The sequence below is a fragment of the Trichosurus vulpecula genome, chromosome 2, assembly GCF_011100635.1.
Source record: "Trichosurus vulpecula isolate mTriVul1 chromosome 2, mTriVul1.pri, whole genome shotgun sequence".
NCBI classification, from domain to species: Eukaryota; Metazoa; Chordata; class Mammalia; order Diprotodontia; family Phalangeridae; genus Trichosurus; species Trichosurus vulpecula.
Genome location: NC_050574.1, coordinates 163,402,937 through 163,429,426, shown reverse-complemented (window position 1 = coordinate 163,429,426; position 26,490 = coordinate 163,402,937). Strand labels below are relative to the sequence as shown.

Sequence of the window (26,490 nt, the reverse complement as noted above, 5' to 3'; positions counted from 1 at the left end):
TTCTTATTCTCGATTTCTTCCCTCTCCGCCTAGGTGAGAACAAAGCAAATCAGAGTATATGCTATACTTTCCCTCCTACTCGGGTGGGGAGTGCTACTCTGGGGACAACATAGCCTGGAGTATTCCTGTCAGAGATTTCTTGATTTTCGATGCTTTTTGACCAGGGAAAGAAGGCAGGGTTCAGCCACTACACAGACCTACTCTCCCAGTGGTAGCCCCGCCCCTTGCCCCCAGGAAACTGTTGGGGGCGGGGAAGGGGGCGGTGCTGAATAACCTGTGCCCAAGGCTGACTGCGTCTTTGGGCTTTTGCGGCTGCTCTGACCGTGCTAACTAAGAAGACCCAGGCTGCTAGTGACGCCCACTGGCTCTACTTGAGAAGGACCTCCTTCTGGAAGTCCTGCCTAAGGAGGCGGGAGGGGCATTTTTTTAGTTCAGGGTCCGGTTCCACTACTTATGTATTTATAGAAAGCAGCAGCTCTCTACATAGCACCCACCACCACCATTATGACTTGGCGGGGGAATCCTAAGGACCAGGTTCCGCCCGTTGAATTATTGACCTGTTCTCAATTCTTTCTCTCTTTCTGATCTCTTTCTTTGCTCGAAGTCTGCCGCCCCCTCCCCAAACCCCCGTTCTCAAGACTCCGACAAACTCCTGAAGTACTGGCGAAGGAGGACCAGGAGTAAATATTTCAGCAACTCAGGACCCTTTCCCAGGGCGACACCTCCTTGGTGTCAAGGATGTCACCACCCACTTGCCCTCTCTATTTGTTTTTACCCTCGAGAGACCATGGGCTTCGCATCGTTGAAGAACGAAGGAGCGCCACTTCGTGGCTGATCTAGCCACTCGAACCCTCGAACCGTGACCTCTCCGCCCCTTCGAAGGCCCCGCCCCTAAGCACCCTCCCTCCTCACTCCCCGAAGTCCAAGGGACCCGAATCTGAGCCACCGCCCACAGCGTCATTTAGTGTCTGTAGCCTTGGCTGGTATTCTGGCTCCCGCGCTAGCGCAAACGCAACACCTGTCTTAGGACTCTGAGACACTGAATGCTTTGGAGATTGGGAGTGCCATGGTCCCCCCGCCTGGTCCTCCATGGTCCCTCCAGCTTTTTCTCCTGGGGATGACCACCTTCGGTGAGTTCGACCTTGTGGGAGCCCCTGGCTTGGAAGGAAAAGTGTGGTTTCAGTGGACATTGTGGTGGGGAGAGGAAGGTTTCCTTTACTTTGGACGTTGATGTGGGAGGGAGATGAAACTTTTGAGTCTATTCTCATGTGAAAGAGAGAAAGAGGAGGTACCTTTAGCCCTTCCATGGCATGACAGTTAGGACAGCCTTGGACAGGAGAGTGAAAGAGCCCAGTTGGGGCAGTCAGAGGGATGGGGGTGGGGTGGGGGTGGGGGTGGATGGGAGGGCGTGGTGGGGGGAAGAGGGAGGGAAAAGGTAGTACATCTAGATACTCTCAAGGGTTAGTAACCCCATTCCTCCACTCCACCCCACTTCATCTTCAGTTATGAGTCTGATGAGCTGAGCTGATCTGCTTTGAGCTCCAGGATGAGAAACCAACTATAAAGAGCTTAAGGGCTTAACCGCACCCTCACCCACCCCGTCGGAGAAGGCAGGAGCTGGGGGGAAAATACCCCCCCCCAAACCCCGAGAATTATGTCTTTTGGAGTTTCATGCTAAAGTACTTCACCATCCTAGCGACCCCTTCCTTGGGCCTCCTCCTCTTCTTCCCCCACCCCACGCTGCTTCCTGCCCAGAGAACCAGAGGTTGCACCCTCGGGAGCGTGGCAGTGAGGTTATTTGGGACACAGGAAGTGTGTGTGGGGGGGGGGGGGCTGTTCATAGCGGATAATGGGGCTGTGCAGCTTGCTACCCTAAGAGGTTCCTCACTCTGATCTCTGAAGGGATAAAGCCGTCGGGTTTGAAGGGAGGAGGGAGCAGTGGAAAACGAGAGATACTCCTTGGGAGTAAATGCTTGAAGATCCTTCCTGCTCGATCTACTTTTTGGGAAGGGTGGCGTAACAGAACTCGTTCTCGCAGCTACGTCTGAAGGAGGATGGAAAGCTTCCAGACCCGTTATTCAACGTACCTTATCTCCTGACGCTCTTTCCCTCTCCGGGCTGATTATTTTTGGAGGGGTGGAGCAGATGGCAACCTCTGGTGTTGAACTGGAGTGTGAGCGAGCCAGAGCAAGTTTAGGGTCCAGGTCAGTTTCCCCATCATTATTATTCCTTATCACACTGGTCTCCTTTAAGGGAGGTTCAAGGAATAAGAAACAAAAACAAAAAATGCTGTGGTTGAAAGTCCAAATGCTCTCAAAACTTTTGAGGGCAAGAAGTATTGGGATGGGGGAGCTTCCCTTCCATTACGTTCTAGTTTGGTGCGGTTCCTGAGTGTCGGAGCATTTGATTTTCGGGCTCCCTTGGTGCGGTTCAAAGAGCACTTTACTCATATACTCACATCAACAAAAGACCCCGCCTAGTCTTTGAGTGAGTTTGGGTCTTTAGGAAACAGTAGTTGCTACTGATGTGGATCGTCGGGCTTTCTCAATTTCTCTTTGTTTCTCCCCCAATTTCCTTTTGGGCTACTCAGACAGAAAGGAAAAGCTGCCTCCGGCCTAGATAAAGGGGAGTGAGGAGAGGGCGGCTGGATAGCAGAACGGGGTTCATACTCTGCTGTCCTACTGCTACCCCTTTCCAATCCTCACCTTTCTATCCCTGCACTACATGTTACCTACTTGACCTTGAGGGGATTTGCCCATCCCAAACTGGCAAGGGGCTGGTTAACAAGCCCCTTGGCAGATGGTGCTCAACTCCTCTGGTCCAGGCCCAGCTCTACTTGTTCGTTTTGTTCTCCATGACTCTGTATCGCTGCCCTTGGGGCGTGAGAAGCCAGCAGGGGGAGGTTCCCAGAGAAGGAGGGAGACTAAAAATAGCCAGGGGATGGTGGAGGCTAGGGCCTGGGCTGCCTGCTCCCCCATCCTTTCTTCGTTCCAGAAAAGAGCTCCCCTGCCCTGGTAGGGTCCTTACTTTGGCCTGATCCCAATGTTCCCTCTACCCTGATAATAACCCCTCGACACTCCAATTAACATCTGGCCAATGCAGGGCCATTAGAGTGGAGGAGTCAGAAAAAAAAAACTGCAAAAACAGGCTATCTGGGTAATTTTATTTTTTCCTCTAGATAGATTCTTAGGGGCAGGAGGTGGAATGAAAAGGATGAGTAAGTGATGGGCCATATCTTCTTAGAGACCCTGGAAGAGTGTGCAAACACTCCCATTCTCTCCAGACCCCTTAAGACCTCATCACTTTTGAAAACTTTGAAGTTGTGAATCCAAGCTCTGGAGAAGGATCATACATCAGGATTGCTGCTGTGATTGGGTTGCTCTCTAGGGACTGGGGGTAGGGAGGGTAGACAGGAGAATGAGGGCCCTGCTGCTCCCCTTCCAACACATACACAAAGAAATAGAGGCCAGTGATGGTTCTGCTGTCTCAGTTCCAGAGTTAAGAGCTTCCTCTGGGAGGGAAGAAGTTTAAGGCTCTCCCAAAGTACCGAAGTTAGGGATTCCAACTTTCTCTTTACCCCCAAGCAAAGAATTGGGGGTATATAGAAAGCTTTTTGATAAGCCTTCCACCCAGCCACAGCTATGTCTTTCTACCCCTTCCCAGCTAGGGATAATTCTGGAAAAGTATAGTCTCTTTCCTCTACCTTTCACCTCCCGATAGCAAAGAAAGGACAGTAGGGAGAGATACCAAAGGCACGCAAGTGGAAGGGACCAGCCCAGTAAAGGGAGAGGAGGTTTAGCTACTTGGCCGGATAATTTTGGGGTGGGGTGTCTCCGGTTTTGTCCCCCCCTTCATTGTTTCCCTACTTATCTCTAAGGCCTTTGTTTCCTGTCCAGCTTGTGGAGACATTGCCAGGAAACAGGGGGGGTTGGTGGTGGGAACACTGGAAATCCAAAGAAAAGAGGTGGGTGAGGAAGGGGACCTACAAACAAATAGGTGGGGGAAGGGTGCATCCTGCACTATAGTCACTTCCTCCCTATCTCAAGGGAATATTCAGCGCATTTTAGAGGGTGGTTATGGTTAATCCTAGATCCTAAAGCTTGTTGCCTATGGCTATGTTCTAAGCCCTCTTTGTCTTCCAAGTTTTGTTGATTTTGGCCTTCTTGCGGTCCCTCCAACTTGGTACTCCTCTGAACTTTGTGCCTTTTTACTGACTGACCCCCAGGCCTAGAACACTTTCCCCCCTCACTTCCTTCCTAGCTTCCTTGGCTTCAAGACTGCTAAAATCTCACATACTCCTACTGGAGGCCTTTTTCTGTCTTGGCCATGCTAGGGCCTTCCTTCCAAGACTACCTGCCACCTACACTATATCCATCTGGTTTGTTCATAGTTGTTTGCATTTTGTTTCATCCATTAGATTTTGTATTCTGCGTGGATGAGGAATTTAAATGCTTAATAAATGCTTGTTTTACTAAATTACTTGATTTACTAAACCCAAAATAGGCTAAGGATTAGGAAATGTAAATCAGACCAAGGCCAAAAAGTAGCTGTGGGGTTGTAGAAAGAGTACTGGACTATCACGTCTGAAGCCTTGACCTTTCTTCCAGCTTTGCCATTCACTAGCTCTCTGAACCTATTTCTATACGTGTAAAGAGTGTTTGACCTGTAGTCAGGAGAGGCCTGGACTGGATGACCATGGGCAAGTCACCTGACCTCTCTAAGCCTCAGTTTCCTTATAGGGAGAAAAATAGCACCTACCTCATAGAGTTGTCGAGATAAAATAGGATATTATATGGAAAGTTCTTTTTAAATCATGAAGCCCTCTATGAATGTCAGCTACTATCATTAAGTCACAGACATGTGATTTCATCTGTGTGAAAATGATTACTATCTATAGAGACAGATAAATGGCATTGTGCAGTAATATGGTAGTATTGGACTTGGGGTTAGGAAGACCTGAATTCAAATCCTGTCTTAGTCACTTGCTAGTTTTGTGATTCTGGGAAATTCATTTAACCTCTTTCTGTCTCAGGTTCCTCCTCTTTAAGTGGGGATAATATTAGCACCCACATCCCAGGGTAGTTGTGAGGATTAAAAGTAATAACATGTAAAGCACTTTGAAAACCTTGAAGAGATTTATAAATGCTAGTTATTATAATCCATAGTCTCAGAATTGCCTGAGGCTTAGAGGTTTTAAGTGACTTCTCTCTACTTCGGTGTCAGAAGGGAGCCTTGCAATTTGAAGACTTGAGTTCGAGCCCAGTACCCTATCCATCCTGTCATAATGCCTTTCAGCTATAGAATGGGAGAAGGAAGTTGGTGAGGACTACTTCTAAGAAGACTCTTGTCTCTAAAGTTCAAAGATTCAATATTTAAAACCCAGGCAAATGGCTAGAGCAGATTCCAGGGATGACAGGCTGTATACTACCTGAAGTTTTCAGAGAGCTCAAGCAATTTCTGCTTACTCTTACCTTCCCCCACCATTCAAAATCCTGAGACTTAACCATACATAGGGCTATGTCAACACAGCCCAGTTTGGGAATGCAACTGGGATAAAGTTCTGCACCTGGTTTCAAGAACCTGAGGTTTTTCTAATTTCTGCGTTCAGACACTGGGCAAGTCAATCTCTTGAAGCTTCAGTTTTCTCATCTGTAAAATGCAGCTAATAAGAGCAACTGCTATATTGTAGAAAGGGTCAAACAACATAAATTAAGGACAGCTCTTAGCAAACCTCAATTTCTATATAAATGTGAGCTATTTCTGTTGTCTCCTCCAGTTCCTCAGGCTGAGGTTCCCATAACAGATACCCCCAGTTCAAAGGACAGAGAATTTCTGAAGCTGTTCGAGGTAGTTCCAGCCCCAGAAGGGTTTGATCTGAATCCTCAAGTCTCCACTTTTGAGGGGAGAAAGATCCAGTCTCCATGATGGGGAAGGCAAGGGCTCAGACCCAACAGGTGCCAGGCACTGGAGTCACACTTTCCTTTCCCACCTGAGAACTTCAGAAAGAGCCGCTGAGTTAATGGGTAACTGGAGCACCCCCACCTACGTGGCCTTTCCCTAAGTACAGAGCCGGTAGAGAGGAGAGCAGCAGTAACCCAAGTGATGGTGACTGGTCAAACTCCCTCACCTAACTCGGGTAACCTGCCTGTTACTTTGGTAGGGGAGCAAGTGGCCTAGGTCTGAGCACTTTAGTAGTGCAGCATGGGAAGAAGCTGCAAGGGCAAATACCCCATTCCTACAAGTGAGTGGGAAGGGGAAGTGTAGGGAAGGTGTAGAAGCAAGGGATAAGAGGATGGTAAGTACTGCTCATTTTTGCTCTGAAAACAAGAGGGAATCGAGGCCTAGTAATTCTCTTTCCCTCCCTCCCTGCCAAAGAGCTTTGAAATACCTCTTCTTAGACCCAACTGATGCAAGGCCAGCAGAGAGAGGTTCTCAGAGCTTAACCCATTCACTTTTGCAAGCACGAGCGTCATCCCGTCTCTCTATAGAGATCTATACTCAGCGATGCGTGGGGCAGGGAGGGTGGGCAGGAGAAATGATATTTTCCCCCTTACTCTTTCTCCTTGCCCCTGCCTAGCTCCTCAGTGATGTCCCTCTATTCCCTCCCACAGTGTCTGTCTCCGGAGAAGCCCAGCTGGAGTTTCACGTGGGATCTCCCAGGGTAGAAGCAGTGGAAGGGGCAGAGGTGGTGCTCCCTGCATGGTACACGCTGAACAGGATGATGTCTTCTCCTAAGCCTGAGGCCTCCTATGTGCTATGGTTCCTGGACCAAAGTGGGAAGGAAATGGTGCAGGTGAAGAAGAGGGGTGTCCCAAGAGAGGGGGCAGGGATTCATTTAGGAGAGACTTTGTCGGGGAGCTGAGACAGTGATGAGACTACTGGGTTGGGTGGGTACTTACTCCAGGACTCACACATTATTAGAGCTATCAAGGACCTTAAAGACTGTTTAGTCCAACCCCCTTATTTTACAGTGAAGTTGTTTGTCAAACGAGGAAGATTGAGCTAGTAAGATTGGTGGGGTATTAGTATATTAGCTACTTGGGGTAGAGCGGAGAGTCATAATTGGGACAAGGCAATTAAGCACTTAGTTCAGGGCACCAAAATGTAACATTCGTACCAGTAGCACATAAACCAATATAAAAATTATCCCCCCCAACTGAATTTGTTTTCATTGTTTCTTGCATTATTTTAACATAATGAATTAAAAGCTTAATTTGAAGGCTGCTGGCCTGATGGGCTCCTTGAGTGCTCAGTAATGGGGCCTTGTGATCTCTCTACCTTTCTAGGTGCTGTCCTATATTGAAGGAAGGTTATTAAGTGAACCCCGAATATCCCTAGTACACACCATGCCCTCCAGAAACGTATCTCTGAAGCTAGTCCAGCTCCAAGAGCAGGACTCTGGGCACTACAGATGCTCTGTAAATGTGCAGGACCAAGGAACTCCTATGTCAGGTGTTGGCAGCTTGGAACTTGACGTTCTGGGTAAGTGAATAGCGCTCCTAACCCCTTGAGTCTATCTCCCTCTACCCCAAAATGCATGAGAGAGATATCCCCCAATGTAAAGTACTATGTAGATTTCAACTACTGTTGCTATTGATATGCAATCCCATTTTCATCCCACCCTCACTTCTCTCCTCTCCTGTATTACCCTTACAATTTGCTCTCTCCCAAAAGTGCCTAAGAGAACTATGGATTTAGGGAAGGTGGGACAGCATCACTAATCTTTTCCTATCATAAGTAATTGGTCTTAGTCTCTCACCTGATTCTTTATCTCCTCAGTGTCCCCAGCTGCTCCATCATGTCATCTCCATGGTGTTCCAAGAATAGGGGCCAATGTGACCCTGACCTGCCTGACCCCAAGAAGTAAACCAGCTGCCCAGTACAGGTGGGAGCGGCTCCCCCCACGGGTCCAGTTCTTCTTCTCACCTGCAGTAGGTGAGAAAATTTGGGAGAACTGGGGAGTTGAGGTGCTGGAAATAAATATTGAGATAGACTGAGGGCAAAAAAGGGAAATGGTCTAGGCACTGTCAGAGTGAGAAAGATTGGAATCGAGCCTTTCCTGATTCCTTTAAAAATTTCTTGTATCATTTTGTTTGACCATACTCTAAAGTATATTTTATGTATTTATGTACATGTCTTACAGACCACACCAGATTATAAATACCTTCAGGGTCAGAATGTGTCCTCTTTTTGTCCTTTTAACTCCAACACCTAGCCCATGAACAATACTTGCTTGTTGTTTGTTGAAGAGGGGCAAGAGGACTTGAAAGGAGGGGGAAGAAGAAAAGAGCTCAGGAGATAAGGGGGATGATGGAGGTATTCTGGGAGTAAATTGATAAAGGTGTAAGGTAAATTGAGAGGAGAGTGTCACTACTTTAGTCTCCTTCCCCTGAACCAACATTGTGGGTATACATGTTCATGGTGGTGAGATGACAGATGGGAAGTTAGGAATGAATCTGAGAAAAGTAAGGCATAACAGGTGGAGTCCTGAAAGTATAAACATTGGAAGCAGAACCTAGGAGGTTCTAGGTGCTATATTCCCTAGTACTCTCATGGGAAGTGGACATTGAATCCAAAGGAAATGGACAATTCTTTGGGAAGAGGTATTTATGGGCTGACCACTTGAATTATGCCTGCAGATAGCACCCGTGGGTCTCTATTCCTCACCAACCTCTCAGCCTCCATGTCTGGAGTCTATGTCTGCAGAGCCAGCAACAAGGTGGGCAGTGCCCAGTGCAATGTGACCCTAGAGGTAACTTCAGGTCAGTAGGGATGATGTGGTGGCTACTAAAAGGGTGGTCAGTGTTGGATGACAGCAAGGAAAGGGGGAAGTATAGGGGAGAAGGTCAAGGAGCATGATTCTGGGATGAGTAATCGAAGCCTTTACTTTTATCCAAAATACTGAAGTGCCAATCACTGAGTGCATATATCCTAATCAATGCCTTCTTCCACTCTTCTTCCTATTAGGGCAGACTATATGCTGGGGTGGTGGTGGTGGTGGTGGTGGTGGTGGTGGAGGAGGAGGAGGAGGAGGATGTTTCAGGAAAGGCCAATTTTATGGAGAAGTGTTGATTGGATATCCAGCTCTGACTCCTAGATTTTTCTAGGGCCAAAGGCAGCAGTGGTAGCTGGAGCTGTGGCGGTCACCCTGTTGGTCCTGGTGGTGTTGGCTGCACTGGTCCTCCTATACTGTCACCGGGAAAAAATGCAAGAGGAACCAGCCAATGATATCAAGTAAGTGTCTTCTGGCTCTTGCAACAAACCTTTGATCTCTTTGCAATTCCAATGGAGCCTGGGAATCCAGCCAACTCTGGAAGAAGAGGAGTAGAGTCAATGGCTGTGATCCCATTTACGTCTTATGGCCAAAGGTGTAAATTTCTTTTGGGAAAGTTTTGAAGAGGTTGTAGTAGGAGGATCAAATGATGGGGAAAGTTACAGAAGTAAGAGCCAGTCCCCAGAGTCCCTGATCTTTCTGACCTGTGATTATGCCTCCTTTTAAACTCAGGGAGGATGCTGTTGCCCCCCGGACACTGCCCTGGCCTAAGAGTTCAGACACCATCTCCAAGAATGGGACCCTTTCTTCTGTGACTTCAGCTCGTGCTCTCAGACCATCCCATGGATCTACCCGACCTGGTGCACTGACCCCTACACCCAGTCTCTCTAGTCAGGCCCTGCCTTCCCCAGGGCTACCCAGGACAAACAGGACTCACCCTCCCACAGCATCACCTACTCTTGGAGGGGTATCTTCTTCTGCTCTCAGTCGGATGGGTGCTGTGCCAGTCATGGTGCCTGCCCAGAACCAGGCAGGCTCTCTGGTATAATTGCCCACCCTTATCTTGACTGAGCTATCTACTGGTTTGCCCTTTCTACTAGCACCTCAAGGGTGATTGCCTGTGCTGGGGGTTAGAATGCTTTAAAGACAACCGTACTACAGGCATGTAGCCTCCTTCTCTCCCCACCTCTGATTTTCATCTCCTCCTTTTGGTCTGGACCTGTGATTTCATTGGTACAGGGAACTTCCACTGTGGAAACTCCCTCCTCTGATGCAAATAGATAACTCATCTAAAACTTATCATTTTAGAGTTGACTGGGGCCACTGAAAGGTTAAGTGACTTCCCCAGAGTCACACAGTTGATATGTATCAGAAGTAGGACCTCAATCCCTGTTGTCCTGACTCTAAGGCTTGCCTTCTATCTATTGTCCTAAGATACCTCTCTGACTCCTAGTTATTGCGGAGAAAGCCTGTTTTCAATAGGTCTCATCATTATTCATTCAGAGAACTGGTTCTAGGCAGTAGAAAGCCTTAGGAAGTGAGCCTGGGTTCAGGGGTGGTTTAGACCTCACATATTACTCCAGAGTCAACCCCTCAGCCTGGTGACTGGAGCTGAAATGCTGTCAAGATGGGCTTATGAGGGCAACAATGTGATGGGGCTTATCTGTGATCACTCCACCTTCCCAAGATCCTTCTGCTTATATCCTCCCTGTGATCTTACCTCAGACTCAACTGAATTAATAACCTTTCTTGGTTGGATTTTCATGGGGGAAAGGGTGGGGTGGGAGGAGTGTAATTTTTAGAAACTACTTTGTACTGACCTTTTTTTTGTAAATGTCAATAAAGATAACTTTTATTTGTATGGAAAGCGAGAGTCACATGCAATTTTCAAAGTGGCTGCCTGTAATTGGAGCTTAAGGAAAGAATTGGTAGGATACTGTTCAATCACTCCTATGCAGGTCTCATTCTTATAGCATCTATAGACTATTAGAGCTCATGGAACCATGGAAATTTAACCCAGCCTTTCATTTTATAGAGGAGGAAATAGACCCAGAGAAGGGATGTGCCTTCCTGAGGATCATACAGTTAGCTAGAGGAAGAGACTTTTAGTTAGAATAGAACCCAAGGTCTTCTACAGTTCAGTCAAATATCTTTCCATGGTAGTGACACTATGGCCGCCTCTCTTATCTCTTCCCCATCTTTTCCCTTTCAGCCTTCTTGTCATCCCAGGATGGCATCAGCCACCCCCAAAAGAAAAAAAATTTGCATAAGCAGGGCACAGAGGCAATCTGGATCCCTTACTTCTTAATGTTCTTCAGCAAGAAGCCAAAATGGATATTCCTCCTTCTGGAGGTCATCAAGAGAGAGTGGCGTTGGAAACACCATTCCAAACTCCTGTTTCAAATGGAGCAGGTTGAGGAACCTAGTTCAAACTCCCCTCCTCTTGTCCCTCTAGTCTTTCTTTGTCTGTGATACCCTATTCCAGTGCTATACAATGACAATTTAAACATTTGAGGCATGGGATGGACAAGGTGAAGGATCAGCTAGGTTCACACAGGAGTGGAAGTAGACCATGTGGCTCTAGGAGACATTCAGTAACCTGTTTGTCCTTTCCTCCGCCTTTCTCCTTCCCTTTATTCCTGCCTTTGTCTATAGGGAATGGCCCTGTCAGCCCTAAAGGTTGGCTTTTTTTCCTCAACATCTTGGATCAAATGACCTCTAGGTTTCAGTTTCTCACCGTCATAGGATTATAGATCTTGAGCTAGAAAGGAAGTCTTTAAAGCCTATCTAGTCCAGCTATATCATTTTATAGATGAGGAATCTTAGGCCCAAGACCACACAGATTATAAGCTTCAGAGGCAGAATTTGAATCCAAACCCCCTTACTCCAAAGACAATGCTTTTTAAAAAAATTTCCGTGGAGATATTTATCCATATTGCATATGTATTTCGAAAATGAGTCAGGAGGAGAAAGAAACTGTCTTTTATGGCAGCAGGGGTCACTAAAGGTCTGGGGAGGGCCCAGTGGCTATCTATGCAACAAACAGTGCCAAACTGGCACTATGTCTGTCACATATTACCTCCACCAAGATAGTAGTTCAAGAATGGAAAATGTTCATTTGTGTATTAATTTGCATGTAACAGTGTTATTATTTCTCAGTGTCAGAATGAATAGGAACCTCCTGAATCTTTCCTCTGGTTTCAGCTCCTGCCCCAGCCTCCAGTCCTTTACTCCTCATTGTCCTTTATACCTGTTGTTTTGTAGCATGTTGACATTGGGCTTCTTTTTTTGTGGACCCAGCCTGGCCTGAGGCTGATCCCAAGTTTGGACTTCCCAAGGTTTTTCTGCTCTCCCCAACGCCTTTCTTTCCAGGTAAGGCACCATTTCCTGAAGGTGCCAGGGCCTCTCCCCCTTGTTTGCTCTTTGTGTTAGTCAGTCCGGCTTACCTCTGGTTACAGTCCTCCTTGGTATTCTCCTCCCACAAAGCTACACAGAGAAGGACAGCCCAAGGCAGCCATGGCTTGGCTCCCTGAATCCCTAGTGTTTTGGACAATGCTGACCCTTATCTGCTTGATCGGTGAGGAGCTGGGGGCTGTTGGCTGGTAATGTGTGTTGGAGGCAGTGATTAGAAGGGAAGAGAGAGAGCAGATTCTGTTAGCTCAACTTCTACAGTTCGGCATCACCCCCATGACACTTCCCTTCCCTCATCTGCCTCAGAAGTTGAATAGCTAGAGGGTCCCAGAACTGGGGAAGGATAGTGGCTAAACCAAGGCAATTTTTAAAGGGGGAGGATTGAAGTAGGATGGGGACAGGTCTCCTGAAAACTGAGGTTAAATGACGAGTGGGTGAAAGTGAGTGGACTGTTGAAGCCCTGAAGGTAGGAGAGACATTTGACAAGACTATGAAGGACTGTGGGATAACAAACACACCTTCATACCTGGCCCAGGCTTGATCTCTTTTACCCACAGAGCCCTCCCTTCCTCCCAGAAACCTTTACCTTAGGTTTCAAGGAGTTGTGTGTACGTGCCAACGGGGGAGGGGGGGAGGGGGGATGGGGGGGGGTAGGGTGGGGGTGGGAATGACCCAAATCGCTTGTGCTGGAGGGGAGTGGGGAGCAGAATATTCTGAGAGGTTCTAAATACCAGTCTAGACACCAGATTTACACTGCTTTTGGAAGAGGGGTGGGGAGTTTGGATGGAGTATAGGGGTTTGTTTGCCCTGGTCTTCCCTTCCCGCTTCCATCCGCCTTGGCTAGGATCTGAAGTCTCTCCCTGCTCCCCTTGGGGTTCCCCCAGCCCCAGGATGTCCTGTGGAAGTGAAAGTGCCGATTGAACCCCTGAGCAAACCTGCTGGTGAAGCTGCAGAGCTGACCTGTAACTATTACACATCGGTGGGAGAAAACTTTGCGCTGAAATGGAGCTTTGTCAAGCCTGGTAATCCCATCTCTTCAGCTGAGACTGTGAGTGTGAACTGGGAGGTCTAAAGTCTCCTCCAATCAGATGGGGGTGGAGGGAAGAAGGCAGAGGAAGGCAAGTATCCAGTGTAGAGGCAGCGTCACAATAACCATTGGCGGAGGGATGTGGGGATGTAACTCCTTTGAATCTGCTTAGGTAAAGGCAGAAAATAGCCTCTAGATAGAGAGAACCTGCAGGTCCTCAAATGTTGCCCTTTGACTGAATCCAAACTTCACAGAACAAATCCCCTTAATAAAAGGCTGTGTTCTGTAAAACTTGGACTCAGTCAAAAAGCCACACCCAAGGACCCAGAAGGCCACATGTGGCCTCTAAGCTATAGGTTCTAGAATATGTGGTCTTCCCACCCTGATAAGACAATTTCCTGTCTGGAAAGGAGTCACAAGGAAGAGACTCCAGGAGACCAAACCATAAATGCTGCTGGAAACCCCCTCATCTGCTCCTCCCCCTCAAAAAAAAGTTCTGAGAATTCCCTTCCCCTCTTACCAACCCTTACCTGTGACCTAAGGGCACATCTTTTGCCTTTCCCCTACTTTGAGAGAGGTAATCAAGGCGGTCCCCCCAAGCCCCACTCCACTTACTCTAGCATTAATCTACAGCCTACAAACCTCTCCCAACATCCAAAGATAATAGAAATCTAGGAATCCTGCAGCTTCTGTGAGGGGACATGTTGGCTGCAAAGTCTCTCATGTTAGTTCCTATTACAGCTCCCATGATAAGGGCAGGGCCACTCTACACAAAATTGATAAGTAGAAGTTTATCTCTATAACTATTCACCTTTCCTTTCATAGCCTTTCCCCTGATTGGCTCCATTGCCTCTTACCTACCCTTTCTACCCTAGACATAGCTCATGCTGCCCCAAGCTCCTCCTGTCCCAGAGAAAAGTGAGTCAATGGAATAATTTAACCAAGCTGTTAGTGACTTAGAAGTCAGGTATCCGATTTCTATGTTTATCAGGAGCATATCCATTTTAAGACTTCACCTAGAAAGAGAAATCCTTAAGACATTTAATAGCAAAATTTTAGGCACTATGGGAGGGAGAGAGTCCTGGTTCCTGACTTTTGGAAAGGGGTCACAGAAGTGATAGCCACAAAAAAGCCATGTGTAATCTCCCTTTCTCCACCACTTCCCAAGATCCTCTATTTCACCAATAAGGAGCTATATCTGACGGGTCCCCAGTCGAAGAGGGCCACTCTGCTTCAGGATCCCCCCACAGGAGGGATAGCCACACTTCAACTGACAAATATTGAATCTTCAGACACTGGAACCTACCTCTGCCAGGTCAACAACCCACCAGACTTCCATAATAATGGCCTGGGGCTGGTCAATCTCACAGTGCTGGGTAAGGATAGGCCATGATCTAGCAGGCCTATACATACATATATACACATACACATACACTAAAGGACAGTTCTCTTCCACTTCCTGCTTCCTCCACTATGTCCTCAAGGATGAGGAGGCAGAACTTGAATCCAGGGCTTCTGATTCTTAGCATGGCTCTTTGTCCACTATTTCATAGGCACCACAAACTCAATTCACTGTAAATAAATCATTAACTTCATCATCCCACCTTTCCCCTCTCCTACCCAATCACCCTGTTTCCTATTTCTGTGAAGAGAACTATTATTGGTTTAGTCACCTAGTTTTGAACCTTGAGGGTCCTCCTTGATCTGTACTCTCCCTCCACCTCCCCTTTCCTCTACTTGCCAAGTTGTGTTGATTTTTACCTCCACACCAACCCTAGAATTCATTTCCGTCTTACTAGTCATACCATAACCACACTACTTCACCTTTCACTATTTCAATACTATCTCTAATTCCTGTCCCTGCCTCCATTTTTTTCTTTTCATCAATCCATCTTCCACAGAAGTACCAAATCAATACTTCTAGAACAGATCTTACCGTGTCACTTCCCTGGTCAAAGGCTTCTAGGGACTGACTACCTACTGCCTCTGTGACAAAATATAAACTCCTGTGTTTGTCATTTAAACTTCTTCACAATCTGGCACTCACCTACGTTTCCAGATTTATTACACATTACACCCCTTCAGGTACTCTACAATCTAGCCAAAGAGGCCTATTTAGTGTTTTTCATACAAGACATTCCTTCTATTTCTGTTGCCTCCTCTGGGTGGAATATTCTCCATTCTTCTATCCACCTCTTAGGATTCTTAGACTCCTTCAAAAGTCAGCTCAAGCACCACCCCCTATATGAAAAATTTCCTGATTCTTCCTAGCTCCTATTTGTCTCTACCTTCCTCTCCACCCTCCCACAATTATCTTGAATTTGATTATATGTATGTTATTTCTCTGTTAGTGCCAGGAGAGAATGTAAATTTCCTGAGGGCAGGGACTGACTTGTTTCCATATATAGCAGGTGCTTAATAAATGCCCAGTTGATTAACTCTCACTTAAAACACTTCCTCTGCAGTACCCCCAACCAAGCCCACATGTGGACAAAGTGGGCAGATCTCAGTAGGAGGGGGTGCTGCATTGACCTGCAGTTCTTCAGGGGGTGCCCCCCGTCCTGTATACACCTGGGTTCGGTTGGGTTCTGCTCCTACACCAGCTCCAGGCAGCTCGGTGCAAGGTAAGTATTTGGGTGGGGTGGGGGTGGGGGGGGAGGTGGAGGGAGGAAAGGAGAGTGGGGTTGTGGGAAATCAACCTTGGGATATTGGGGTACTGAGAACCTAGAATGGCAAGGTCTATCCATAGGATCACCAGAGAAATCCAGGAATCTATGTGGCCAAGTGTTCTGGCCCCTTTCTTGGGCTCCAGCACCTTGGAAAATCTCTGATAACCCTTTTATTTGCTACCCTATGCCAGGGGTGGGGAACCTGCGACCTTGAGGCCACATGTGGCCCTCTAGGTCCTCAAGTGTCTCCCTTTGACTGAATCCAAATTTCACAGAACCCCTGCCCTATGTTCTGTTAAGAGGCAGCATAAACAGGACATTGGACTTTGAGTCAGAAAGACCTAGAGTCAACTCCTTGTTTTAGATGCTTACTAGCCATGTGATCCCAGACACTTAACCCCTCTGTGCTTCTTATTTTTCTCATTTTTAAAATGAGAGGGTTGGGATTGACAGCCGATAAGGACCCTTCTAACCCTGAATCTACGATCTTATGACTGTTAATGGAGGTGGGGAAAAAGTAGCAGCAGTTGGGAAAGGCTGTGGCAGGGCTAGGAATATAAGGGATCAGTAGCACAGTAGAAGATGATAGAGCAGACAGCCCCTGTAGCTTATACCGATGAATTGCATTCTGCCCTTGAATGCCCCATACCACCCAGTTTTTCTGCATCCTATGGATGTAGCTGCTCCATCACTTCTCCCCTCTGTTTTTCCTAGATGAAGTCTCTGGTCGGCTCATCCTCACCAACCTTTCTCTCACTTCCTCCGGAGTCTATCGATGTGTGGCTGCCAATCAGTTAGGCAGTGCTTTCTGCGAACTGACCCTTGCAGTGGCTGGTATGGGGATAGGGCTCTGACTTTTTCATCTTGAAAGATACAGGACTGGAGTGGGGAGGCTTGGGCTGAGGAATACTGTTAACAGTTATTCAAGATGGCTAACAACCAAGGTCTTTCTTTGAGTGTCCTGTGGGTTTTGTGTCTTCTCAGACCCTTCCAAGGGCAGGATTGCAGGGGCTGTCATAGGTGTCCTCCTGGGATTGCTGTTCTTGGTGGTAGGTGTATTCTGCCTACTGAAGTTCCAGAAGCAGAGGATTAAGAAGCCAAGGGAGATGTATGGGGGCAATGACCTTAGGTGAGGAAGCTGGAGGTGGGAAGAGGAAGGGAAAGGGTGGTGTCAGGTTAGGGTACACCAGAGGCAACATCCCTACCACATATTACCCTCCCACAGGATTTTTAAGGACTGGTAAGAGTCAAGAAAGGCATCTGAGCTGGATATTTAGCCCAGGAAAATTGAAGGGAGACAATAGGCTTGAATCTGGGTCAGGGAATTGTGGTGTGGATCCCAAACCCGGGGCATTTTCGAACTGGGGAATTGGTCCTGGGGTCATATATCCATATATTGAAGGTAGGGGGCTGAAAGGGGAAAGTTTAGATGAAGTTGAGGTAAGAACTCTCTCCTTTAGCAAGAGGTGTTAATTCCAAGGGTTCAAAGGGAGGGCTGGAAAACAGAAAGGATGATGATCTCTGGTTTTATTTGAGGATTTGTTGCTCTTCCATCAGAGAGGATGCCAAGGCCCCAGGGGTTTATGACTCACCTCCCCAGAGAGGCAATTCAGATGTTGGTCTGCTGGAGAGGTCCCCTTCTGCCAGCACTGTAACCACCACCAAGTCCAAGCTCCCCATGGTTGTTTGACAACCTTCTATACTCTACTGACTCTATCCCCAGGGACTTGAATTTATAATTAAAATCCTAGTTTTCAGGACCTATCTCTGGCTTTTTTCTTTAAGGTGTAGATGAATGTATGACTCCTCTAGGGGATGGAATGGGCCTAACTTCTAAGGAGCCTTGTAGCCAGGGAGTAACTATCTACAGAGGGTGCATGAAGAGCGTGCTCAGGGAGTCAGCCAAATCTGTCTGGATCATTAGGTGGATCCCTCCCGCACCTTTTTGGTAGAGGTTTCCAGACACATTTTGGTATCCAGGCCATGCCACTTACAAACTGTTGGGCTGTGTCACTTAAACCTTTCTGACTTTCAGTTTCCTCCTCTGTAAAATGTGGACACTTGTACTACCTATCTTGCAGGGCTGTCAGTAAAGTTCTTTGAATTTTTTAAAGTTCTAAATCCGACTGGGGCTAGTCCAGTCCAGGGCTTTGCCTTTCTGTAAACCCATCCCAATCCCTTACCGAGGGTAGCCCGGAACACTTGGACATTCCTCTTTATTGTTCACATTCCAACCCAGAGCGGTCACATGCACACACGAAAATTTAAAAACCCTTCTGCCACAGCCCCAGGAGCCCGGCTGGGGGCTGGGCGGTCAGGGCAGGGCAGGGCAGGGGGCGGGGCAGCTTCTGACTCCCCCCACACCGCCTCTCAAACACCTCGGCCTAGGAGTTTGCATAACAAGAAGATAGTTGGAGAGGTGGTCCCGGGATGCGCAGCAGTCGAGGCAAGGGGCATAGGATTGTAGAACGGGCTCAGGATAGGGAGATAACAGGCAGGGCAGGTGTGAGACTGGGCGTGCAATCACCGTCACTTTAGGGGACCTCTGGAACGGGAACCCCCTTCTCCCCCCACCAACCAGAATAGGATCGCGCCCACAAGGAAAGGGTTCCAGCACCCCCAAAAGCCTCCCCTCACCCCGAGTGTGTAAACTGGGGACTGCTTGTGGAGGAGCAGAAGGCCCAAAGTCTTGGAGCTTGGGTGGGCTAGGTGGGGATGGTTACAGCAGCACAGTGAGAAGGGGTGGGGCAGGCGTACCCCTCGGCTTCCCGCAGAAACAAACAGGATTTCCTTAGTAGGAGCACACACAGAGAGGGACTACTTGGGGGCGCCCTCAGCAATCCGCAGAAGAGAAATCGAAGAGGAGCTTAGCAAAGTTGGTGGTGAGTTCATGCAGGGCGGGTGCGCTGCGGAGGTGGAGCGGGTTAGGCAAAACGAGGAGGTGGAGGAAAGGAGGACAGACAGAGAGGAGAGGATAAAGAAGATAGGGAAATCAGGTCCTTTTTCAGACTGGCGAACAGGTAGAGTGACTCCGGAACGGAGCCGGCCGGAGGGGGAGGGGTCTCCCGGTGGCTTGTGGGCTCCTGAGGCTGGCAGGAGAGGTGGGGGAAGGAGTCACAAACATTGCAGGGAAGTCTTGTCACTGCGAAGGGGACATGGCATCCATCTCACCTAGGGAGCTGCGGAGGGGAGAAGCTCTGAACATCATCTCCTTCTCTTGCCTCCCCTTGTCCCCACCCTTAACCCCAGCTGGGGTCAGAAACCAGCGCTTTCTCTCCCCTCTCCCTTCGCCCCCGCTAAGATGCCAAGTTGATTGGCCTCGGAGGAGGGTGCCTGGGACTTCCACTTATCTAGAAATTAGAAACTGCTCCCCGCCCCGCCCCCTCCCAGTCACTGAACTGAAATGACCTCCCCAAGGGTGTCTATGTACGAAAGAAATTGCGTATGTTTGAATCGCTGTGTATGCCTGTGGCTCCCTCCATGTGTAACTCGGTTTGTACATGTTTGTACAGGTGTGCATGCTGTCCCCGGCTCTGGGTCACCGACTCAGTTTTACCGAGGAAGGATTCCCTTCCCCCAACCATCGCCTCCCCCTTCCCACCCCCCACCTCCCCAAGCCCCGGCAGCCGCAGGTGGTGTCTCCTAGCCTTGGAATTGGAGAGAAGGGAGAGAAGGATTTGACACCTCCCACGGACAGACACGCCCCCTCCCGACAAAGATACTAATACACCCGGGATGATACTAGCGCAACTCCTGCCCCTCCCGAGTAATACAATAATTACCTTAGAAAACAGTCAGTTCACCTTCAGTCGGGGGGCAAGCAAGGGTTGAGAGGCAGAGAAGGAAAAACGCGTGAGCTTACCGAATCCACAGGTCCTTCCCCCACCCCCTGCCCTCTGATGCGGAAGGTCACCTGGGCTAGGGTTTTCGCTCCCCAGTCTCTCCCCCCACCCCGCCTCCAGCACAATTAACCGCTCTTAGGACCTCTGGAGTGAAAGGGTCCCCGGAAGGAGACTTCCTAATACTCGGAGGACTGAGGTGGGGGTCGAGGGAATATTCATGCTGGGAAAATTAGGAAAGGGATCTGGGGATAGATGGTGACACTTAGCCCTTACCTGGATTAGTCTCCGCTGGGGCCGCCTCCCGCGCCCCCCCGGGCGCCCCCAGAGCCGCCCGCCCCCCCAGGGCCTGGGCCTTTTCTTGCTCGCTCCCCACTTTTGATCTTCTTCCGAGCCATGTGGCCCCGGAAACTCGCCTGGATTTTGGCAGCTGCCGCGTTGGCGCCAGGATCGTCCAAAGGGATGTCCAAGATGTCATCGTCCGGCTTGGAACAAGCGCTCTCCTGGGGGATTGGGGAGGAAAAGAGGATTGTGCTTGGGTGGGGTGTGGTTGTGGGTTATAGAAATGAGGAGAGACTCCAGGAAACAGAGGGTTTTGGGTGACAGAGCCTCGTAGAGACCTGAGAAGGGACATTCTTGGGGTCAACTAAGTCAAGGTATTTGGGGAGGTTGTACTGCAGACAAAAATAGATGGGGAGGAAAGAGGCTAGCGTAGGAAAGAGGGTAGCTGTGTACCGGGGATAAGAACCTGGGGACAGGAAACCTGGATGGAGAAGAGTCCTTAAGAGACCGGAGAGGGCCCTGAGCCTCACTGACCACAGCCACACCCTAGCAGGAAAGGAAACTCAAGACTCGGGGCTGGAAAAACTGCCAGGAGGAATTAGGAGATGGGGGAGGAGCTGGACAGCCAGCCAGAACGTGGAGAAGCAGAAACAACAGGAAACGGAGGCAGGGAACATAGCTCCCCCTCCCGGTTCTGGTCCCCCCAAAATCCACTTGATCAGAGACTAGATCTAGATCAGAGCAATCCGCATCCACCCAGAACACCCAACTTTAACGCTTCTCTGGGGCTATACTTTTATTAGCTGTAAGACAGAAGGGTTGGACTATATGATATCTGAGATATCTTCCAGCTAGAAGGGTTAGAGAATCCGGGACCGCAGAGAAGAATCAGCAACATTTTCCTTATTTGGAGGCTAGATGTGATGGGGGGGGGGGGTCTTGTCAGAGGAGCCATTTTAAAGAAACATTTTGTTCTACTAGGTCAAATGCTTCTATAGCAGCAACAATAATAAATGGGAGCTGGATTCTCTACACCTTTCAGTCAATTATGTCACTGTAAAAATGGAATCTGCTGTGGAATACTCTGGAAAATTTGCCATTTCTTTTCTCATACTTTCATCAACAATGCTTTCCATGCTGATGTAGATTATTTTTGTAAAAATTTTGTAGAGATGTGAAAGTAGGCATATGGGTCAATTTTTATTGGTGAGAGTAGGCTGCAAGTATTACTAATGAATTTTGAAGGAGAAATTGCTTAGAGACTGTCCACAGAGAGACATATGACCAGGTAAAAAGGTGGGCTGGTTCATTAGCAAGATCAAGGGATAACTGAAAGACAGCCCACACACTCCAGTGGGCATAGATAGAATGTCAAGAGAGCTAGAGAAAAACCTCTAACATAGTGGTTGAACTCCTTCCCCTTTCCTCTTCCTCCTCATGGAAAATTAATAGGACATGGACAACAGCAACACAGAATGAGAAGAGGAGATAGGATGCCATCTGCTCTAATGGAGGGAGTACACAACTGATGAGATTATAAATTGACTGAAGTAGTGAATTAAGGGGATTGTTTGGGCTCACACAGATTTAAATACTAGATTTAGGGCCAAAGACAACAGGCTCATAGAACCTCAATGAATTTTGAGTATTTCAGATATAGCCATCAGTATTGGGACCCCTAGATTTAGAGTTTCCTTCTACTATCCTCTTTTCCTACACAGACGGCTCCTCCTCCAGGAAAGGCTCAGAGACAAAAACGAGAGGAGACAGTTTATAAGTCCAGATGGGAAAAGAAGCAGAGGAAAAGACTCATTTCCACCTACTAAGGGGAAGCAGGAAATACAAACTGAAGCAGAAAGGCCTTTCTATGGTGTGTGTATGGAAGAATGAATCAGGGACAACATAAAATGTGAATAAACGGAACCACAATGCTAGATGAAGCAAATTTAAAAAGAGGTTCTTAACCTGGAATCTGAGGATAGATTTCAGGAAGTCCATGAACTCGGTTGGAGAAAAAAAAAATTACATCCTTATTTTCGCTAATTTTTTGTTTGCTTGGTAATCTTATGTATTTTAATTTATTCATTTAAAAACATTCTGAGGAGTCCAGAGGCTTTGACAAGACTGCCAAAGGGATCCATGACAAAAAAAAGATCAATTTCCCCAAGTCTAAGGCTCCTCTGACCTCCAAAGGCAGGTGGATACCACATAGACTCATGGCCTTTCTGAAAGCTGCACTTAGGCATAGCTGGGACTGGGGGAGGTGAGAGAATGGTATTAATCACATTCTTAGTTTGAGATCCAGAACAGATTCGAGGTTCATGGGGCTTGTGTACTCTCTGCTTTTCTTCCTTCCCTCTCAGAATTAGTTTTATTTTGAAGTATGTAAGTTAGGTTCTGATCCTCATTTCTAGCAACCTTCTTCCAGTTTCTTAGAGACTTCCAATGGTGCCTTTTTTTTCTCCTACTGTTTTTGTGTAATGTGGGAGGGTAGAGGTAGGGGGAAGTTGTTGGACACATGACCACTGGAACCACTTTCACCCCATTGCCAGTCCTGAGGGTACTAGTTATCAAGTTCCCCTCTGTTATGTTATATTTGTCCCAAGTCTTCTGGGAACAGGTAAAAAGAAACCCCAGGCAGAACTTAGGCAATTGGATTTGAACACTGCCTTCCTATGGTTCCTCTTCTTAGAAAAGGGAATAGGGTGTATGTATTTGAGACTGAAGGGTGGAGAATGATCCCCCTGGAGCAGAAGAGAAACAAATAAGACACGGTACTCGGGGAAAGGAGGGGATAAAATAGGCATGAGCCTATTCCTTCTCTGGAGTTTCAGTTGACCACTTTCTTAGGGCCTGGTTAACCTGGTTGTTAGGGATTTGGGCAATACCAGCTTAAATTCTGTATACTTGAGTCTAATTTAGCAAAAAGAAAAGATCAATATTAACTCTTACTTCTGAAATATACTTATCATGCTCCTACCCTCATCCTTAGCCCCTTTTCTGGGCCTCCAACTATCTTGGAGTCTTTTTAAATGGTACATAAGTTTTCCCCTCATTCATTATCTCAATGAAGTGTCCCTGGCTTTATTAAAAAGCTACAGTGGTGACACTGTCCTCCTATCTTGTCTGGCCTAGAACATTCTCTGCTTTCTAAGCTTACCCTTCTCCTTTTTCTTCCTTAGATCCCTAGGACCCAGGTTCCCCCCCCAACTCTCAAGTGGTTTTTCTGCTCCAGAGTTGGACACACACTGATCACCACTAGTTTGACTCTCCAGAACCCCAGCAGCTAAGGGAATAAGGTTGGGAGTGGGGGGAGAGAGAAGTATCTTTTTCCAGAAGGACTGATGCCAAACCTGAATCTACCATGGCTGGATTCAGATTGAAAACATGCAACAAGCAAAAGCTCTCCCCCTACCTCACCTACTCCTAGCACCTCCTTTCAGTCTTTAGGGACCAGCTAGCCCTGTAGAAGAGAAAGGAAAGAAGGAAAGGGAGGGTCTCAATTCCAGGGTTGGTTCAGGGACTTGATTCTGTGCCTTCATTTGGGCCACCTCAGTTTTACATAGGAGGAGCTAGGGAAAGAGGGAGGAAGTTGGAAGGGGAAAAAGGTAGGAGCTGGGGGGTATTCTGCACATTTTCATGTAAAATGAATAGTAAGCAAAACAGAAAACTTTGGAAATTAATACCTGTAATACTTGCATCAACAGAAAAGGCACTTCCCCCTCTACCTTCTTTCCCTTTGCAGGTCTGCCCAATCTTTCCTCACATCTTTTTGTTCCCATCTAAAGTAGGGCTGGGCCTTGTCTCAAATTCTACAGTCAGAATCAGTAGGAAATTGTGCAAGTAACGTAGAACAGGGAGAGAAGAAGAAGGACGAGGTGGCATAAAACTCAGGTTGAGATTGAATAGAATTTAGGGATTTTAGAGACCTTTTGGCCCAATTTTCTCATTTTACAGATGAGAAATGTGGGCCCAGAGAAGTCCTGTGACTTACCCATGGTCAGAAACCTAGTTAGTAGCAGACCCAAGTATCCTAATTCCCATTCTATTCACACGCTGCTTAGTCTTAAATGCCCAAGATGTCCTGTATGGCTTCTCTTGCCTGTTCAAGTTCCTATATGGGATTCAACAGTGATCCCTAACAACTAAATCTTCTGTGCATCTTACTAAGGAGTTTTCTGAAGAATGAGTGACAGGACAGAAATTAACCACCATATATTTGCTCTACAATTCAACCATGCTTGCAGCCTTCAGCCCCCGTCTCTTTCCCTGCCCCACCCCGTGACCCTGTGTCCATACTTCCCTTTCCCAGAGCAGTAGCAAGGCTAACTCACCACTCACAATCTTGTAACCTCATTTACTCATCCTGTTTGCTGGACAAACCCAGGAGAATAGAGGGTACAAAGAGGAACCCAGAGAAGGGGAATCTCCCTGATGTAGGGGTATGTATGTGTGTATATGGGAAGGGGGAAGGGTGAGGGGAGGAGGTGATTCAGCTCTGGAGCCTTCTTAAATTTCCAAGGCATTGGGCTATAGGAATGACTGCAGTGTTGAGGAGAGTCCCAAATTTCTCTCATCGAACTCCTCTTGCCTTCATTAAAATTCTTTCCAGGAAGGGCTCTATTCTTGGTTGGACTCCTCTGTCTATGGGGAGCAATTTAGGTAGGATCCCCTGGATCCCACTTGCTGAGAAGATAAAGCAAAATCTCTAGTTACCCAGAGCAGTAAGGTTAAATGGGAGCGAGGTTCATTTAGACAATGGATAAAAGTGTTTGCTCCTGGAATCATGAAGATTTGATTTAAAATCCTGCCTCAGATACTTCTTAGCTGTGCAAATCACTCTAATTTCTCTCAGCCTCAGTTTCCTTATCTGTAAAGGGGGATAATAGCGCCTATATCACAGTGTTGTTGCGAGGACCAATAAAAAACACATGTAAAAGCACTTCGTAAACCATAAAAATACTGTGTAAACTCTAAATATTATTATATTCCTCTTCCAGGACTAAAATTCTTCTTCCGTTCTGGCATCTGTACTCTTTGTTCTCATCTTTCAGCTCATTTTATTGTTCAGGAAGTCTTAATCTTTTCCTCAAACCTTTCCCTCCCTCTCTTCTCCACTCCTTTTAGCTCCCAGCACTACTCCTAACTGGTGGGCAGTGGGGCTTGCCATTTGTTAGTGGCAGAGTCTTTTTATACGATAAACACCCAGAGGGTTAGAAAGCCATCTTCTGGGCAACCAATATCTATTCACCTCTCAGCGTTTCTTCCTTTCCTCCTCCAAATCCTACCTCACCTAAAAACTCTTCCCTCCTTTCTTCAATTTCCTTCTCTCCTTCTCCTGGTGATCTCACCGAATTGGACCATTCCTCCCACATTGAACCTTTTCTCTCCCCACTGCCTGATCTCTGTCTTGAGTGACTGAGGCCCTGAGCCCATTATCTTCCCGAGGGAGCAATTTTACTGATTTAGACTAATGAAAAGGTGTGAATAAAGTAAGATTACCCAAACCGTTCCTAGGGCAGCTAGACAAATTTTTATTTGCTACGTTATGATTTCTTATGTGAGTGGGTGATAAATTACAGATATTTTCCTTCCCTCGCCTGCAGAGACCTCTGGAGGTCATCTCATCCAATCCCCACACCTTTCCTGAAGCAGAAGAGGAAGAGGGGAAAGGAGATAAGAACTCTCATCCAGATTGCTTCTTGTCCAAGATCAGTATTAACCAATTAACTGATTACTCCCACCTTGGGCATTGTTGGACTCTTAAGACATTGGCAGTAGGCGGAGACTGGACTTGAGCCTACAAATTCCCAGGGAGAGAGCCACCACAACCTTCTTGTTCTTGCTGTCTCCTACCCTTCTTTATCGGCAAGTGCCTCCTAGCAGTCTAACCTCTGTCCTGCCGCTGCTTCACCCTGCAAAGTCTACTGTCTGTTCCGGCCAGCTCAACCTCCAACAATGAAACGACCAAAAAGGTTCGTGTTCTAACCACAACCGCTGTCTTCGGGGATTCGTTCCTAGGATTCAGAAGCCTAGAGAGGACGCCCCGCCGCCCCCACCTCCCCATTTTTTTTTCTCCAAGCAGCTACTCTTTTCCCCTAGCTGCCGTCCCAATTCCCTCCCTGGGTTTGCCCACCCCTCATCTCCCACATTCGCGGGTCTTAGGATGCTTCGAGGGTCCCCTGGCTCGACTGACCCACTAGCACCCTTAGACCCCGTCTCTGGTGGTCCTTGTATTTACCGTGCAGCAGTCCATCCCGACCGCAGGGCTGGGCTGGGCGGGGCTGGGGGCGGGGGCAGGGGCAGTGAGCTGTCCGACGCGATTCAGAGACTCCGGTTTCCCGGCTCAGAGTGCAAAATCCGCTCCCGACTCTATTCCTCTCTCTCCCGCGCTCCGGGCTGCTCTGGGATGTAACCTGAAGCCCACAGTAGGGTAGCCAATCAGGAGGAGTCTTAGCTTGAGTGGGCGGAGGAGAGGAGAGGCTACGC

The 26,490-nt window shown here is 47.7% G+C and overlaps 3 protein-coding genes across 6 annotated transcripts; 2 read left to right on the top strand and 1 right to left on the bottom strand.

Annotated features, from left to right (window-relative positions):
- Window positions 1-461: 461 nt before the first annotated feature.
- Window positions 462-10,637, top strand: ESAM (endothelial cell adhesion molecule). 2 transcript variants are annotated; one of them, XM_036747915.1, is made up of 7 exons: window positions 462-1,130; window positions 6,612-6,793; window positions 7,287-7,482; window positions 7,780-7,935; window positions 8,640-8,762; window positions 9,108-9,234; window positions 9,506-10,637. In XM_036747915.1, the coding sequence occupies exons 1-7, from the start codon at window positions 1,067-1,069 to the stop codon at window positions 9,819-9,821; spliced, it is 1,164 nt and encodes a 387-aa protein (XP_036603810.1). In that variant the 5' UTR covers window positions 462-1,066; the 3' UTR covers window positions 9,822-10,637. The 2 variants fall into 2 exon arrangements, with proteins under 2 accessions (XP_036603810.1, XP_036603811.1); XM_036747916.1 differs by lacking the exon at window positions 462-1,130 and adding an exon at window positions 1,884-2,204.
- Window positions 10,638-12,274: 1,637 nt separating this feature from the next.
- VSIG2 (V-set and immunoglobulin domain containing 2) lies at window positions 12,275-17,597 on the top strand. Its single transcript, XM_036747806.1, has 7 exons — window positions 12,275-12,350; window positions 13,069-13,232; window positions 14,380-14,587; window positions 15,677-15,835; window positions 16,595-16,714; window positions 16,865-17,009; window positions 17,438-17,597. The coding sequence occupies exons 1-7, from the start codon at window positions 12,290-12,292 to the stop codon at window positions 17,568-17,570; spliced, it is 990 nt and encodes a 329-aa protein (XP_036603701.1). The 5' UTR covers window positions 12,275-12,289; the 3' UTR covers window positions 17,571-17,597.
- Window positions 17,598-18,077: 480 nt separating this feature from the next.
- NRGN (neurogranin) lies at window positions 18,078-26,404 on the bottom strand. Of its 3 annotated transcripts, XM_036747808.1 has the most exons (4): window positions 26,243-26,404; window positions 19,996-20,222; window positions 19,663-19,683; window positions 18,078-19,059 (listed from the first exon to the last, which is right to left on the bottom strand). In XM_036747808.1, the coding sequence occupies exons 1-2, from the start codon at window positions 26,255-26,257 to the stop codon at window positions 20,001-20,003; spliced, it is 237 nt and encodes a 78-aa protein (XP_036603703.1). In that variant the 5' UTR covers window positions 26,258-26,404; the 3' UTR covers window positions 18,078-19,059; window positions 19,663-19,683; window positions 19,996-20,000. The 3 variants fall into 3 exon arrangements, with proteins under 3 accessions (XP_036603703.1, XP_036603702.1, XP_036603704.1); XM_036747807.1 differs by lacking the exon at window positions 19,663-19,683; XM_036747809.1 differs by lacking the exon at window positions 19,663-19,683 and having other exon boundaries at window positions 18,078-19,051.
- Between the last annotated feature and the right edge of the window lie 86 nt (window positions 26,405-26,490).

Excerpts from the sequence above, each read along its gene's own strand:
- VSIG2 (XM_036747806.1), top strand. The coding sequence starts at position 12,290 with ATGGCTTGGCTCCCTGAATCCCTAGTGTTTTGGACAATGCTGACCCTT. Across the intron at positions 14,588-15,676 it reads GGTCAATCTCACAGTGCTGG|TACCCCCAACCAAGCCCACA; the intron begins GTAAGGATAGGC and ends CTTCCTCTGCAG. Across the intron at positions 17,010-17,437 it reads TATGGGGGCAATGACCTTAG|AGAGGATGCCAAGGCCCCAG; the intron begins GTGAGGAAGCTG and ends CTCTTCCATCAG.
- ESAM (XM_036747915.1), top strand. The coding sequence starts at position 1,067 with ATGGTCCCCCCGCCTGGTCCTCCATGGTCCCTCCAGCTTTTTCTCCTG. Across the intron at positions 6,794-7,286 it reads GTGGGAAGGAAATGGTGCAG|GTGCTGTCCTATATTGAAGG; the intron begins GTGAAGAAGAGG and ends CTACCTTTCTAG. Across the intron at positions 7,483-7,779 it reads CTTGGAACTTGACGTTCTGG|TGTCCCCAGCTGCTCCATCA; the intron begins GTAAGTGAATAG and ends TTATCTCCTCAG.